Here is a 14,783-nt window from a genome sequence, read left to right as displayed (position 1 = left end):
GGGGAGAGGAAGGTAGACTCCCTTCCAGTTTGGTGATGCTTTCAATTCTAATCTTCCCCAATTTCCCTTCTATCGTTTACTTTGCCGAGTCCTCAATTCATTGCCCTATGCATTCTTCCCCAGGTCTACAGTTGCATTCCGTGGGAGAGACAAGGTGGAATATGTTTACTCCATCTTGCCTGGATCTTGAAACTCTCTGCTTATTTTTTGGTTTTGTGTATTTTTAAATAAGAATTACTTGCATATTCAAAAGACAGTTCTAAAACCAATTGAATTTTGTTGTTCAAACATCTGTCATGAGATGTTGCACCCTTTCCTGGCAGCATCTGGCTGAGAGCATCACCTCATATTCCTTTGCAGGGACACAGCTGACTGTGGAGGTCCACCCTCGAGACGCCATGCCCCAGCTGCTCAAGAAGTTCTCCTTGGCTAAATGTACGTACGTACAGAGCTGCTTGTGTGGGAAAGTCTGGCAGGGAGGATTGAAGGCAGCTGGAAGGGCCAGAGCCCAGCCTGGCCATCTTCCGGGGGGAAGTAGAGGAGTGACCTGGACCTACACACTGGAAAGAGGCAGAGGTATGACAGCTTCATCCTGGGAGACTCTGTTCTCCATACCCAACAACCACTGTTCTTAAGTCTCTGTAATTAGGTGTGAGTAACACAAGGCATTTAGCTAAAAATGAATTTCATCACGAGTGGTGGTATTGTTTTTACATACCATTTATCGACTGCCTGAAGAGTGGCATGCACTGTGCTAAGCATTATACATTCCTTAATTTTTTTTCTCTTGAGGAAGATTAGCCCTGAGCTAACATCTGCTGCCAATCCTTCTCTTTTTTGTTGAGGAAGACTGGCCATGAGCTAACATCTGTGCCCCTCTTCCTCTACTTTATATGTGGGACGCCTACCACAGCATGGCTTTCCAAGCAGTGCCATGTCTGCACCCAGGATCCAAACCAGAAAACCCTGGGCTGCCGAAACAGAACATACGAACTTAACCGCTGCACCACCGGGCCGGCCCCTCCTTAATTTTTTAACCCCCTTTGATACATACTCGTATTATCCCCACTTTTTAAATCAGCAAAATGAGGCTCAGAGAGGTGAAATAATGTCTAAGTCACCAGCTAGGAAGTGGGTCAGAAGTGGGTCAGTTAAGAGCACCGACTGAAGCCTGTGCTCTTCACCACTGTCCTTGGCTGCCTTCTCTGCAGTGCGCACAGGCCCAGGCCCGGGTCCACGATGTCTCCTCCGCTCCCTTCTCGGTCATCTCCCTGCATGTGTCCATCTTGTGGCTAAACAGAGGGCCTGGGGAAATGCCGGCCAAGGAATGGAGGCTGCAGAACAGCCAAGGCTCAGGTTCGCTCCGTGTCCACTCTGTGGGCCAAGGTGCTTCCTCCAAGGCTGCCCAGTCCTGCAGCCCTCGGCTGTCAGGGCCTCAGGAGGGCAGTCAGGTGGAGAGAGGGCAGGCCCTGGGAGTCAACTAGCTGGGTTCAGATCTCAGCTCTGTGACCTTAGGCAAGTAGCTTAACCTCTCTTTCGACCTCAATTTCCTCATCTATAAAAGGAGGAAAGTAAATCAACGTCCCTCATAGGATTGTTGTGAGGTTAAATGAGATAGTCAGTATAAAGCACAAGGCAGGCACAGTAAGGATGCAGTAAATGCTGGCTACTGTTTTGACCCCCTGTCACTCTACTGCAGAAACAAAATGTAGGTGCAAGAAACAAAAGCCCATTGTTCCTCAGAATGGCCTAGATACATTTGCAACCCTCCATTGTTGTATTTCCAGCCTACAGTGGCTTCAAGGGCAGAAAACAACCCACCTTAGCATCCCCACTCCCTAGCTCCTCCTGGTTCCAACAGGGGCCCACCCGAATCTTCCTGATCTTGTTTCAAATAAGCAGGAAAAATTTCTTTCCTGTTGCCCATAGAGTCTAATAACAATTGGTTACCATTCTGCCGTAACAGTCCTGGATTTATAGGATTTGATTGCCCTAGAACATTCCCCAGGAATAATTTTATAATTACTTGGTCTTTCTGGGTTTCGAGCTCCACACAAGCTGCCTTCCCCTCTCCCCACTTCCTGTCTGCCCTCGGTCAGTGCTTGTCCGGGGTTTTCTGGCAGGGAATTCGCTGGTGCTCTCAGCATCTCCCGCTGTGTTCCGAGATGGCAGGAGGATCAGATGAGGGCAGGAGCATCAGGCTCCAGGTGGGCTCACTGAGTAATCCAGAGTGTTGATGTCAGAGCAAATTCCACCTCTGCTCCAGACTGCAGGCCTCTCTCTCATCATCCCTTCCCTGGTTCCTGGTCCTCCCTCTGCCTCACCAGGAAGCCCAGGGCAGTTCCAGCAGCAGTTCAGTGGTGGGTGGGGATGGGAGCAAGAAGGCTGCAAGAAGGAGAGTCAAGGAGAGTGAAGATGAGGGGTCAGAGGCAAGGATCACCACACAGAGACTCGTCTGTGCTTGCATTTCTATGTCTTCTGAAGTGTCTTCTCTACTTCTGACCTTTGGGATATTGTAGGTTTACAAGGCGATAAAAATGGAAACACAAGACCCCGGCAGCCTGGGGGGAAAGACGCCCATGGTAAGTTACAGAGCCTTCTTGAGAGCCATTCTCCGGGATGGCGAATTGGTTTAGCCTCATGGGCCAATCATCCATCAACTGGAAATGGCTCCCTAGGGCACTGTGCTGAGATCTGGGGCTGCTACGGGCCGGGGGGAGAGGAGTATCATGATTGATTGGCAATGTCTGCCATGGACACAGGTGGAGAAGTGAAAAGCTCACACACCAGATGGGATCCCAAAACTACAGGATAAACCCACCAATAACAACGCAGCCCATTTCAGGAAACATATTGAGAACAGAATTCAGAATTGTGTTAACTTTAAATGGAATGCCAAACATCTGTGAGATAGGAGGCTTGTGAATAAGCAGAGGGGGCAGAGGAGGAAACCCTGAATTGGGTGATAGATGACCTTGGTTCGAATCCTGCTTTTGTCCCTCACTCACCTTTCTGGGCCTCAGTAGACCAGATGGCATCTAAGGGTTGGTGCAGCTTGGCACTTCTTCCTGTTGTTTTGCTTGAAAATTAGAATAATTTTAGTTAACGCCACTAGTACGTTAAATGTATTTATGCAAAATCATATTTGGATCTTATATAATCTGCTCAAAAGGTAAATTTAATGAGGCATAAATCATTACAATTATTTTTAATGTTCAGATATTGTAACATGGAAACAAAAAAAAGGTAAAACCAGTAATCAGGTTTTCAGTCCCATTTTAGAAATGCCATCCTTCTTCTAAATGGGGTCAGGGGAGACCTCATTTGCAGAGCTGTTCTGAGTGGAAACTTGTTAACTGTATAGGTCCACTTCATATCCACTTAGGTCACCGTGATGGTCCTTGTCAGAGAATGGCAGGCCCAGATTCCGCAGAGGGAGGGGCGCTGAGAAGTGTGAAGCTCAGCAGGGCCAGCCGCTGTGTCTCCACTCCTTCTGAAGGGCTGGCAGAGCCGGGGCTGCACTCAGACCACACAGGATGGGCACTGATGGTGATCTAAGTAATGGGAGGCAAGAGATCCCAGCTCCAGCACCCGAGGAGTGAGCAACAATGGCGCTGGGCTTCAAGGGAGCTCCAATGTAAGCTTGTACAGGCCAAAAGGATTTAGGGGAGTCCAGGAAAGGTCTTGGTTCTTGTAGAAGGAGCAGAAAAATGAAGAAAGAAAATGCTAGGTTGCTGGGTGAAGCCGTAGCCTGCCTGCCCACAGCACGCCCTGCCCCGTCTCAAGAGAGGAACAGCCCTCAGATCCTGGATATGTCAGAGGATGTGCTATGGCGAGAACCCAGTCAGGGGCTTCCAGTCAAAGAGACCAAACCCCCCCAGAGAGTGTGTCAGCAGGAAGTAGGGGAGCAGAGTGAGGCTGAGAAGGAAGAAGGCCTGGTTCCTAATAGGAACAGACCTTGGACAGTGGGGAAGTGCTTGACTGTGGGCAGGGATCTCCTCGGTGGCCAGCATTGGCCAGCTCCCTAACCACCAGCACTGCCTCTCATCCCACACTCCCAGGGGGTCGTGGGGCAGCTCGGGCCAGAGCTGGTGGTAACTCCCCCCCACCCTCTTACCACATCTCTTGGGTCTACAGCACGGGAGTAAGAGACCCTCAGGGATGTGGACAAATGCAGCTGTAGCCCCCCACGGGGCAGAGAAGCTTCATTCCCCTGCTCCCGCACTTGCCTGCGAGGACCCCCACCCTGCACCCCACAGCCCCGGAGAGTAGTGACAACGACCTTACAACGTGACCCACCATCTCTTTCACTCTCCCAGGAGCCCCGTAGATATGCGCCTGAGGCCTGGTGTCTGGGTCCAGCGCCCCCTAGTGAGGTGGAGGTCTGGCCCCGACTAGAACCCTGGCCTCATGCAGCCCCACCAGGCACTTGCCCAGTCACTCTGCTCTTCCCAAGGTACTGCCATACCCTGGGGCCCCACCAGCTCCCCTCACTCACCCGACACTCAGAGTCTCCTGACATGGCAGGCTGAGAGGTGGGTGAGTCCACATGAGTCAGGGGATTGTCCCCTTTCGCCCCATCCTCCTCTCACCCCCTCCCTGTCTCCCACCAAATTTGCCTGATTTTGGTCAGCCTGGCTCAGGGGGCCTTGAATAAGAAGGATCCTGGCCAAGCCCAGGCTCTCTTCTGGGCTTGGACAGAGGTCTGCTGTCTGTCCATCTGTTGGTCTGACCACTGGTCAGTTAGCCCTGCAACAGCTGATGAGGGCTGTCCTGTGTCCAGGCTTCCTGTGAGAAAGGCTAGACTTGGATGAATGGCTACAAGGCACAGCCTCAAGGGCTCCCCCACGGTACCTTGGGTGCCTGTTGCCAGAACACACTTGGCTTTCTTGGGGTCTTCTATTGCCAGTTGACCATGGGTAAGGAAGGAAACCTGTCTGAGTGCCAGACCCACCTCCCCCAATGGGGGCCCAGATGGCCCGGCCCTCCCGCACCCTCCTCCTACCCCCAGGGTGCTCTGTAGCCCCTCTCCACCAGGCACCGTGGCTGTGGCAGGACCCTCCCACCCTGAGCTCATCAGGGGCTAGCAACATTGCCTGGACACTTTCCACAGAGCGCTCATTCCTGGGAAAGTTAACAGGGAATCTGCAGAAAACCCAAGGGTGGGGAGAAGGGGATTCCATCACCCATCGGACTAGGGGCAGCAAGCCTGTTGAGGTGAGATCAGTCTCTTTATCGCTGACCCCTTGGGGCTACAGATAGGCTCACGTTCCCTGTGAGTCTCCAAGAGGACCAGAGGAGTCGCCATAGTTCCCAAACCAATGAGACCAAGAAACCCTCTAGGAAATAGAGCGCTGGGAGCAGTGTTCCAGACTTTGGGAATCATGTGGAAGGTCAGGCAGTCATAGCTCCTCAAAAAGATGAGGCCTGGGCCAGGCAGCCCTCGTCAGCAGGTCTCAGCAGCTGCCTGCTTGTGTTTCCAGCCTACCCCTGGGATCGGTCCAGCCTGAAATCCATGCCCCTGGACCTGCGGCAGTTTGAGAAACTGGACACCTATGCCTCACAGGTAGGAGAGCCAGCCCCTCTCCCCACGGGGCCTCTAGCGTGGCTGGAGTTCCCCAAGCCAGGGTAGCAAAGCCTCTCCCCAGACCCCTCCTGAGAGTGTTCTGAGCCCCTTGGAGGAATGGCCATGGGTGTCTTTCACAGCAAATAGGTGGGGGACAGAAGGCCCAAGGCAGAGGCCCCTGCCCAGCACCAAAGGCTATTCCATCCCCCTACCCTACCCACGATCCTGGCACTCCCACCCCAGACTACAGCCCCTGTGGCCGCCCCATTGGCAGGCCCCTCTGGCCAGCCCTATCCTGCCCTCCCCCTGCCCATTTGGGCATTGCTACTGCTGAGCCATGCCAGCCCCAGACCATGAAAGAAGAGAACATGAGGATTGGGGCTGGCCATGGATGCAGATGGCCAGCCCCCATTGTGACCACAGCCACGCTCACCCCTGGGGCACATGGGCTCTGAGCTCTCACTCCTCTGGGTCTGGGCACATCTAGGGTGAGGAAGGGCAGCTACAAGAGCTGAAGCACCAGGGACACACTGGGGTCCTGGGAGCCAGGCAAGAGCCTCCCCACACAGTCTGGTAGGAGGGGCCAAGGATCTGGACCCATTGCTGACATCAGAGTGAGTCATCCTGGGACAGTAGACAGGGAGACTGTCTAGTCTGAGAAAGACCACCCTGTGGTTGGCACGTAGTAGGTACTCAGGATCCTTGTTTGTTGAATTGGTGAGTGGATGGATAGAGCAGGGATCAAGTCAGATTAGAGGCAGGGACGTCAGTAGGGGGACATCGGGCTGTCTTGGCAGGAGGCATGACCTGGATAAGCGAGGACATTGAGAACAGAGAGAACCCGAAAGGTCAGCGCTGAGCTAGAGGCGGAGAGGAAGGCCGCGGTCCGCAGTGGGTATGGAGTGAGGCGGAAGGCAGGAGAGGGGCTCCGGGGCGCTGGACTGAGGGAGGGAGGGAGGGTGGGGCAATTCCTCACCACAGGGAGCAAGGGAGAAGGAGCAAGTTGGGGGGCGGGGAGAGTGATCAATTTGCTTAGGGAGCGATGGGCTCTAGGACCTGTGGCACGTCCAGTGGAAAAGACCACTGGGCCAGAGCTGTATCCGAGCTGGGAGCTGTTTCCAGCCTGGAGAGGTCTGGGCCCAAAACACTGATTCGGGAGCCATCAGATTTAGCTAAGAGCTGAGGCCATTGGGTGGGTGTCATCTTGGGGAGGGCAGGACAGGAGGTCCACAGGGCCTGAGGCCACCAAAGAGGCTGGGCAAGGCCAGGAAGGATCAGTGTGCTGGAAGGTGCAGGGAGGGGCTCCCAAGGGGAGCTGTGTAGTCTGGTCAGGCGAAGGTAGCACAGACTCGTTTTCACTACATGGGCACCGGCACCGGCACCAAGGTACTTCTTACTTCCGGAGGGGCAGTTCAGAGGAGGGTTGGAGGCCTCAGCCTGCTGGAGTCTGGCTGATGCACAAATGGAGAGGAGACCCCACAGGAGCCTGGCAAAGAAGGGGAGGCTAGGCGTGGGGTGTCCTGAGAGAGAGATTGGGGGCCGCTTGGAAGAGACAGGCAGACAGGAGGGGAAGGGACAGCCAGGACAGAAGGGGGAGCAGGACACAGGCGAGCAAGGGCATGCCTTGAGGAGGAGCAGGCCCTCCAAAGGCAGGAGGCCTGGACTCCAGGCCAACAGAGAGGCTGCTGAGCAGGCGAGAGAGAGGAAAGATGGGGAGCAGGAAGTAAGGAAGTCCCACCAGGGCCTCGTGGAGCCGGAGGCCAGGTCATCTGCCGGAGTGAGGGGAGTGAGAGGGGCACGAGTGTCCAGAGTCTGAGGAGGGTGGGGTATGTTGTAATGGCTGCCAGAGGGGATGGGACAGGCTGCTGGCCAGGCTCAGAGAGCAGTGCCAGGAGCCCAGCTGAGGCCAGAGATCCAGCCACAGAGCAGTGGATGGTCGGAGCAAGCTGCCACCTAGAGGATGGGACCAAAGGAGCAGAAGCCATAGGACCAAAGTCTGGGGCTAAGTCGGGAGTCAGCCAGGCTGTCACAGTGCAGGCCTGCCATGTGTCAGCGCTGTTCCAGGCCCCAGGAGAGGGGAAAAGACAGGACTATGGAGTTGAAGCTGGAGGAAAAGGAAGTGGGGGCAGCTGGGCATGTCGGAGGCAGAAAGTCCTGGAGTTCAGATGTGGGCAGTGGCTCCAGGAGACAACGAGGCCAGGGAGTACCCTGGGCTGGAGGCTGAGGAAGGCAGGGGCAATTAATGCAGGAACTGACCCCCAGTCACCCGGGCTTCTCAGCAAAGATTGAACATGGTCAGGCTGCCTTTCCAGCAACACCAACCCTGTTTCCTCCTGAGGGTTCCTGTGAGAAAACCTAATTTCTTCTTTTTTATTATTGTAGTAAAATATATATAACATAATATTGCCATTTGAATCATTTTTAAGTGTACAACTCAGTGACGTTAATTACATTTACAGTGTTGTACAACCATCACGACTATCTACTTCCAAATGCTTTCCTCACCCTAAACAGAAACTCTGTACCCATTAAGCAATAACTCCCCAGGTGACGGTCAAGAGTGGCCTGGATGAGCTGGTGAGCGACCTGCTCCAGGAGGCCCACAGTGACCTGGAGAGGGTCCGTGCCATCTGGATCTGGATCTGCCACCACATAGGTAGGCCCACCTGCGGCCCACTGTGCTGGGATCCCTGGATGCCACTTCCTGCTGGCCCCTGTTCCCAGGGGAGGGTCTCTGGGACTCACTCGATCACAGTGTGTGGAGTGAGATGGAAGGTGGAGGAGAGGGGTTCCCAGATGGCTGGGTTGAATAACCAAAGACTAACCGAGGAGGGTAAAGCTCGCCGTGTGCTAATGTTCTCCATGAAGGGTCGTTGGCTGGGGGATCCCTTGTGGCCCTTTGCCCACAGCCAGTGGCCAGAGCTGAGGCCCTCATCCAGGGGCAGCCTTCCCTCAGCCCTGGCTTCCTGGGAAACCTGCTCCACAGAGATGAGAACTCAGGACAGAAGGTCATCTCCAAGAAGGATGACCATCGGTTGGGGAGGAGTCACAGCTGTTTGAAAAGTTACTGCAACACCACCAGCCTCTTAAAGTACCAGCACCAGGAAGGGCAGGCTCTCTTGTCCCTGCTCCCTATTCCCACATCGGTGACCTTGGCCACGATCTCAGCCCAGTCTCCAGGTTCTCAGAGCCACCTCAGGGGCCTGGGCCTGTGCAGCTGCCCACAGCTCGGCACCGGACAGCCTTGGGAGTCTCAGCAGGTCAAACCAAGCCCCATGTTGGTTGCTAGTCCCTTGCAGTCGATGGAGGAGCCAGGTGGTGAGGTAGACCCGGTATTTTCCCTGTGACATTATGACCAGTAGGGCTTTCCTGACCCGCTGCCACTGGGCTCTTCCTTCGTCCTCCCAGAGCAGGAGTTAGGATGCAGCAGCTGAGAGGATGAACTCACCTGACACGGGCCATAGTGCCTGAGGGGCCACCTCTTCCCACCCCAACTCCAGCAGCTCAGCCTGGGCAAGCTCTTGCCCCACTCAGCCCACAGTGGCTTCTCCTGGGCCTGAGGGAGGTCAGCCCAAATGATGCAGAAAGCACAGCCGAGGGCGGGGGCAGTGCTGCGGGCAGTGGAACCCCCCCGCCTCCTCTGCACCAGCCTCCCAGGACCTGGCTTCTCACGGCCTCCTCCTCTGCCCTCCAGAGTACGACATCGAGGCGGCCCAGGAGAAGGACCGCCAGGCCTTCAAACCCACTGACATCCTGCGGACCCAGAAGACCAACTGTGACGGCTACGCCGGGCTCTTTGAGAAAATGTGCAGGTACGAGAGGAGTCTGGGGAAAGGCAGGCAGCCCCAGGGCTGACCACCCCGGCCCCCCATCTTTCCCCTTCCAAAGCACTGTATGCCTTCGCCCACATGCCAGGCCTGAAACCTGAGTTTGCAAACTCTGTCCTGGAATCCAAGTGAGTCCTGAAAAGGTCAATTTCTCCCTTTTTAACACCAGCATAATTGACTTTGTACCATCTGCCGGGCTTCGCGATGCATTAACATAATGGCAGATGAATGCACAGAGATAATTTCGTTATAAAAGGCCCTTTTTCCACCTTCTCCCATCTCTGTGCAGCTGAAGGTTAGAAGAATGGCAGATCTAGGAACGGGAGGACGGTGGCTGCTGTCGCCAAGGGGACTGTGAAAGGCTGTCCTCGGGGCTGGCGCAGGGGACCTCTCTCGGGGGAGACAAACACTCTCCTACCTGGAAAGATGTGTCAGTTGGAAAAGCTGAATAACGAGGAGGCAGCTTCTCTCTTGGAGCCTCTGGGCTCCATTGTCATTGCTCTGGAAGTGAGCACTGGCCAGGTTGCCAGCAGGGGTGACAGCAGGCACGTGGCTGGTAAGGAAATTTATTGCTGGTTCCGAGTGACCTCGAGACAGATTCAAGGCTAGGGGAGCCCCGCTGACCCCTGCAGCTTCCTGGGCCCACTCTCTGAGGTCTGCTGGGCTCCCCAAGAAGTAATCGGCCAGCCCTGTGGGCCACCAAAAAGCGCCCTCCACGGGGGGTGGATGGACTGCTGCCCAGTGTCTCTGCAGGCTTCTGGGAAGGGTCTTCTCAGGCACCCAGCTGTCAGCCCACAGGACTGAAGCATAGCAACAAACACTTAGAGTCCACAGGCAGCAGCTGTGATGTGTCAGTGTTGCACGGGCAGCCGCAAGACATCCTGCTCCTGGGGGGCACACAGCCTATTCCTGGCCTGACCCCCAGTTGTACGGCCTCCCACCCCCATCACCACCGCCAAGCATGGACAGGCGCCTGGCCCTATGTTGCTCCAACCCTCCTGCTCGCCCTCTCTTCTTCTCTTCCCTCACCTCTAAGGCCCATCCCTGAGACCACAGCCCCAGAGGGACCCAGGGCAGGTCAGGGTGCAGAAGATGCTGGCCCCTCCGCTCCCCATCCACACTGCCAGAGCAGCCTCTCCACCCTGCATGTTCCCAGCGCCATCCCCACCCCAGACCCACGTGCCCCCACGTGCCTTTGGGCCTCTCCAGGCACTGGGATCCTCACCACCCCCCCTGCCCAGGCTCCCCAGGCCTCCAAAATCTAACGTCACCTGCCCTTCCAGCCCTGCACCCTTGACGCTGCCCACACTTCAGCTCCTCATGCTCGCTGCTCCCTTCTCCCCACTGCTCCTTCCAGGCCCCACTCCAGGACAGCCCACCAGCTCTCCCTCCCTCGTCAGCACACCTTATACACAAGACTCATCTGAAATAGGCCTTATTCTCTTTTTAAATAATGGAATAACCGTCTATCTGTTTGTAGCTTTATTTGTGCCTAGCATCTTTCAGAACATAATTATTTTCCTCTGAATTTGCAAATTCAAAAACACTCAGGGTTTTCAAGTCGCAGAATATATCCTTCTTTATCCAGTACAAGCTTCCCAGCATGGCACAGAAGCAGTGCTAGACTTCTCCAGTCCTCAGTTTACCTGTCCTTAACTTCCAGTCCTTGCTTTACCACTACCTAGTTTTGTTCCTTTGGGAGGGCACTTAACCTCTTGGAGCCTCAGTTTCCCCATCTGTACCCTGGGGGCTGTACTGCCTAGTGGCAGGACTGCAGGACTAAAGGAGAACATTCAGTTTTGGGTTTTCTAACCTGAGTTTGGGGTTGTTTTTTTAAACCTTTCTTGCCTTTCTTGAGTACTAGAGCGGTTTTGCTCTGTGGAACTTTGCTACCATCACGTAAACCCACATAGACTCAGAAAATTGACACTTGCCTTGAATGAAACTGTCAGCTTTTTGGCCTGGTTCAGATGCTTAACAATGGCCATATTCTGGCCTGCAGCTGATCATTAAAACACAGTCCAAAATTTTGCATCATTTAAAGTTAGGTTGCAACCTGGCAGTTACCATGTACAAGCTTCTTCACATTGCCCAATACCTCCCAGTTGCCTGAATTCCTTCAACTTTTGCTGTAAAGATCAGTAGCCTCATGCATGTATCACTTTCCTAATTCCCCTTACCTTTAAAATAACTGCTGAAGGTTTGGTAAATTTGTTAGCTGATTCCTTAATAATCGAAGACATGTAATCCACACTTGCTGATTTATTCTTGCTTAGTTGTCAGAGTGGCCTCTTAGCAAGAGTTGTACCCACATGGCCATCATTACTTCTGCCAGTCCATTCCGCCTCTCTGCAATGGCCTCATTAAATACTGATTTAATAAAGTAATTTGGTGGGGAATTCAGATATTTTTGCAGCATCATTCCTTTCCTCATCGTCTTTCCCAAGTAACTGATGTGAGGTTTTTTGTTGGTATTATTGCTTGTAACTGCTGGTCCCATTTCTTTCTGACTTTCTATCGTCCAGCATTGAGGTCTCTCCTTTTGCCTCAGTTCCCCACAAGCTTAATGTATTTTGCTTAATTCTCACTCAGGGGCCAAGATTAATTCCCCAGTTTCCTGCCACCGAGTCAGCCTCTAGAACGTCCCCCCAACGCCCCCCCCCACCCCGGTTATCACATCTCCACCACCACCAGGTAGCAGATTTTCCAGAAATTTTGATAAAGCCAGGAGCTTATTACCAGTTTGAGGCTTTGGTGCTGAGGGGACTGGTTGTCACCACTCAGATGTCAGCGGTTTTCCATCCATCCTCCAGCTGTCACAGAGAGCAAGAGCAGTGGCATGCTTCCACTCAGCATGATGTCCCTGATAATCCCAAAGCATCACTTGGCTCCAAAGGCCGCAGAGGCTGGGGAGTGAGTGTCTAAGGCTCCTGGGAGAGGCAGATACATCGAATAACCTTAAATTATCCCCAAACCTGACTTTGTCACATAGGGCCTCAGAATAGGACCTCTAAATTCCCCCCACCGTTACAGATACACCGAAGGATAATGCTCGCAAAGACCAATTATGTCACTACAGCAAACCCTCCTTTACTTTCGCTCTGTACACCACCCATAAGTTTATAGATTAAAACAAATCTTGGTGTACAAAAGGACTGGTGAATTGCAAAGTCTTCAGAACTGTGCATCAGGACAACTGAGCCCTGGTGCTGATAAGGCCACTGGCTGGCTGTGTGTCCCCAGGCAAGTCAGCCTCCCTCTCTGAACAGCTGACTCATCACAGGTCAGAGAAGAGGTCCCTGAGGTGACACCTCATGGGGCTCTAAACAGGGCCCTGGAGAAAGAATTATTGCTGTGATTACAGGTACTGACCTTGCCATAAGGGTGGTGTAAGAGAAGAGAAAGGGGAACACACAGCAGAAAGAGAAAGACGCTGTCAAATTTATAGGAAATCAACTACGTAAATTATGAAACATAGTCATGGTGATGCTTGTTCTGTGCAGTATAGAAAACACCATTTTTTTTGTCAGTTTAGAATTTAGCTTTATTGCAGTAATGTTAACCTTCTTGAGGACCAATGTTTCGGGAACAGCAAGACCCTAAAATTTCTAATTCACATATGCTTGCCCAGTTAAAGTGACTATTGGGCTTAAAGTTAATAAAACCATATTTCCTCATTTCACTACTAGAAATCTCAATATTTTCAATAAGATACCAAAAAAAAGAGTGGTCTTCGTTGCCTCTCCCACAGCTGCGGTCTCTCCCCCTCCCTTTTTTCCCCTGTGGCTCAGACATCCCCGGAGACGTGATCAGAGTTGGGGGTCGGCTCTGGTCAAAACCTGATGTGGGCAGGGTGCACTGCCCTCCCCAAACAGCTCAGCCATCCTACGGCGGGACCTGGACCATCTCTGTGTAAAATGACGGTCACGGTCTGGATCCACCGCCTCCTCAATTAATATCACTGGCATTGGGGTTTTCAAAAACGTCAAAAGTAAAAGCCAAGATTCTGCAGTCTGAAGTTATTAGATCTCCTTGGGTGATATTTTGGGCTCTAGGATGACTGGTCAGAGCTATTTCGGACGTGGAAACATTTCTCATCCCCTGCCCCTTCTTCAGTGTTCTCCCAGCTCTTTCCAGCAAATTCCTCTTCCCTTGGGTTCCCCAGGGCTGTGCTTATCACCAGCGCTCTAGCGATGGCTCACATATCTGCCCCCGCCTCCAACCATGAGCACATCTAGGGCAGCCAGTGAGCTTTATTTTTGGAGTATTTTATTTTATTATGTTACAGTAGTTATTATATTATAGCATACCTTAGCATAGCCTAGCATAATGGTATTTTATTCGCTCATGCCTGGTATAGTGCTTTGCACATAGTATGTGTGGTCAGTGATCTTTTGATGACATAAAATGGTCTTGCGTCATCCTGACTAGCAACCAGCAGCTAGAATTACTAGTCCCACAATTTTGCATGAGAATTACGGATTATTAATAATAATGCTTTACAGTGTGACTTCTTTGTCCAATTCATCTTGCACATTGCTGCTAGGTAATAAAATACCCTCACATGACATCGAGCATGGCATAGCTTACAGCTGAGCCTATTTTTTCATCTTTATTCTGCCCCAGGCATTCCCCACAGCCTCCCAGGCTCTCCTCAGCCTGTCAGAGGAGAATCGACCCCCAGAGATCACATAATGCCAACCTTTCCTTTGGCCCATGGTGAGGCTGGCAAGGTCACACTGGAGGTGACAGCTAGAGCTGGGAGTAGAGTCCTGATCCCCTGGCTCGGCCCAGTGATGTCCACTGCAGCCCGGAGCACTCCAGGTGGACATCCTGCCTCTCACTTCTCCCTCCTTCAGCCTTGTCCAGGCTTGGGGCGGGGGCTCTCACTCCTGCTCCCCTAATTGGTTCTCTAATCTTCCCTCCACTTCACCCCCTCAGAGGGAGGACACCCCCCTGGCACACTGCCCAGGGACATGGCTTCTCCTAGGAGGACATTCAGGCAGAGTGTGAGCCAGCCATGCTGCCCCCATCAGCGCCTGCTCCATTTTACCACAATCTTGGAGGCCACGTGGATGGTCGGTGCTCTTCCTTCCTTCCTGACTCCAGGTGGCTCTGAGCGGAGGACGAGCATCAGTGGGCAGCGAGTCCAGAGGTCCACAGCTGCACTCAATCCATTCACCTTACTGCAAAGCAGGCCATTTTCTAAACCTCATTGTTCCCAGGACTCCCCTTATCCATACTCCATATCATCCTAGAAATTGTCATGCACAGACATTCTGGGCAAGAAAGAAAGTAACTCATCAAAGAATGTAATTTCAAGTAGTATTTATGGATTTTTTCAAATTCTAAAATTAACACATAATCGTTATTGAAAATTTAGGAAATAT

At 52.9% G+C, this 14,783-nt stretch overlaps 1 protein-coding gene across 3 annotated transcripts in view; it reads left to right on the top strand.

The window, feature by feature from the left end:
- Window positions 1-14,783, top strand: part of KY (kyphoscoliosis peptidase) — a 43,796-nt gene that overhangs the window by 17,563 nt on the left and 11,450 nt on the right. For 2 of the 3 annotated variants that reach the window (XM_070577546.1, XM_070577547.1), the window contains 5 exons: window positions 361-435; window positions 2,520-2,582; window positions 5,484-5,566; window positions 8,114-8,222; window positions 9,261-9,378. In XM_070577546.1, coding sequence (XP_070433647.1) covers window positions 361-435; window positions 2,520-2,582; window positions 5,484-5,566; window positions 8,114-8,222; window positions 9,261-9,378 — 448 coding nt within the window. Of the gene's footprint in view, window positions 1-360; window positions 436-1,211; window positions 1,357-2,519; window positions 2,583-5,483; window positions 5,567-8,113; window positions 8,223-9,260; window positions 9,379-14,783 lie in introns of all 3 variants that reach the window. The other variant, XM_070577548.1, reaches the window with a different exon arrangement.

The sequence above is a fragment of the Equus przewalskii genome, chromosome 15 (assembly GCF_037783145.1).
Source record: "Equus przewalskii isolate Varuska chromosome 15, EquPr2, whole genome shotgun sequence".
Taxonomy (NCBI): domain Eukaryota; kingdom Metazoa; phylum Chordata; class Mammalia; order Perissodactyla; family Equidae; genus Equus; species Equus przewalskii.
The sequence above is the reverse complement of the archived record's forward strand: the minus strand, read 5'-3'. Positions and strand labels throughout refer to the sequence as shown.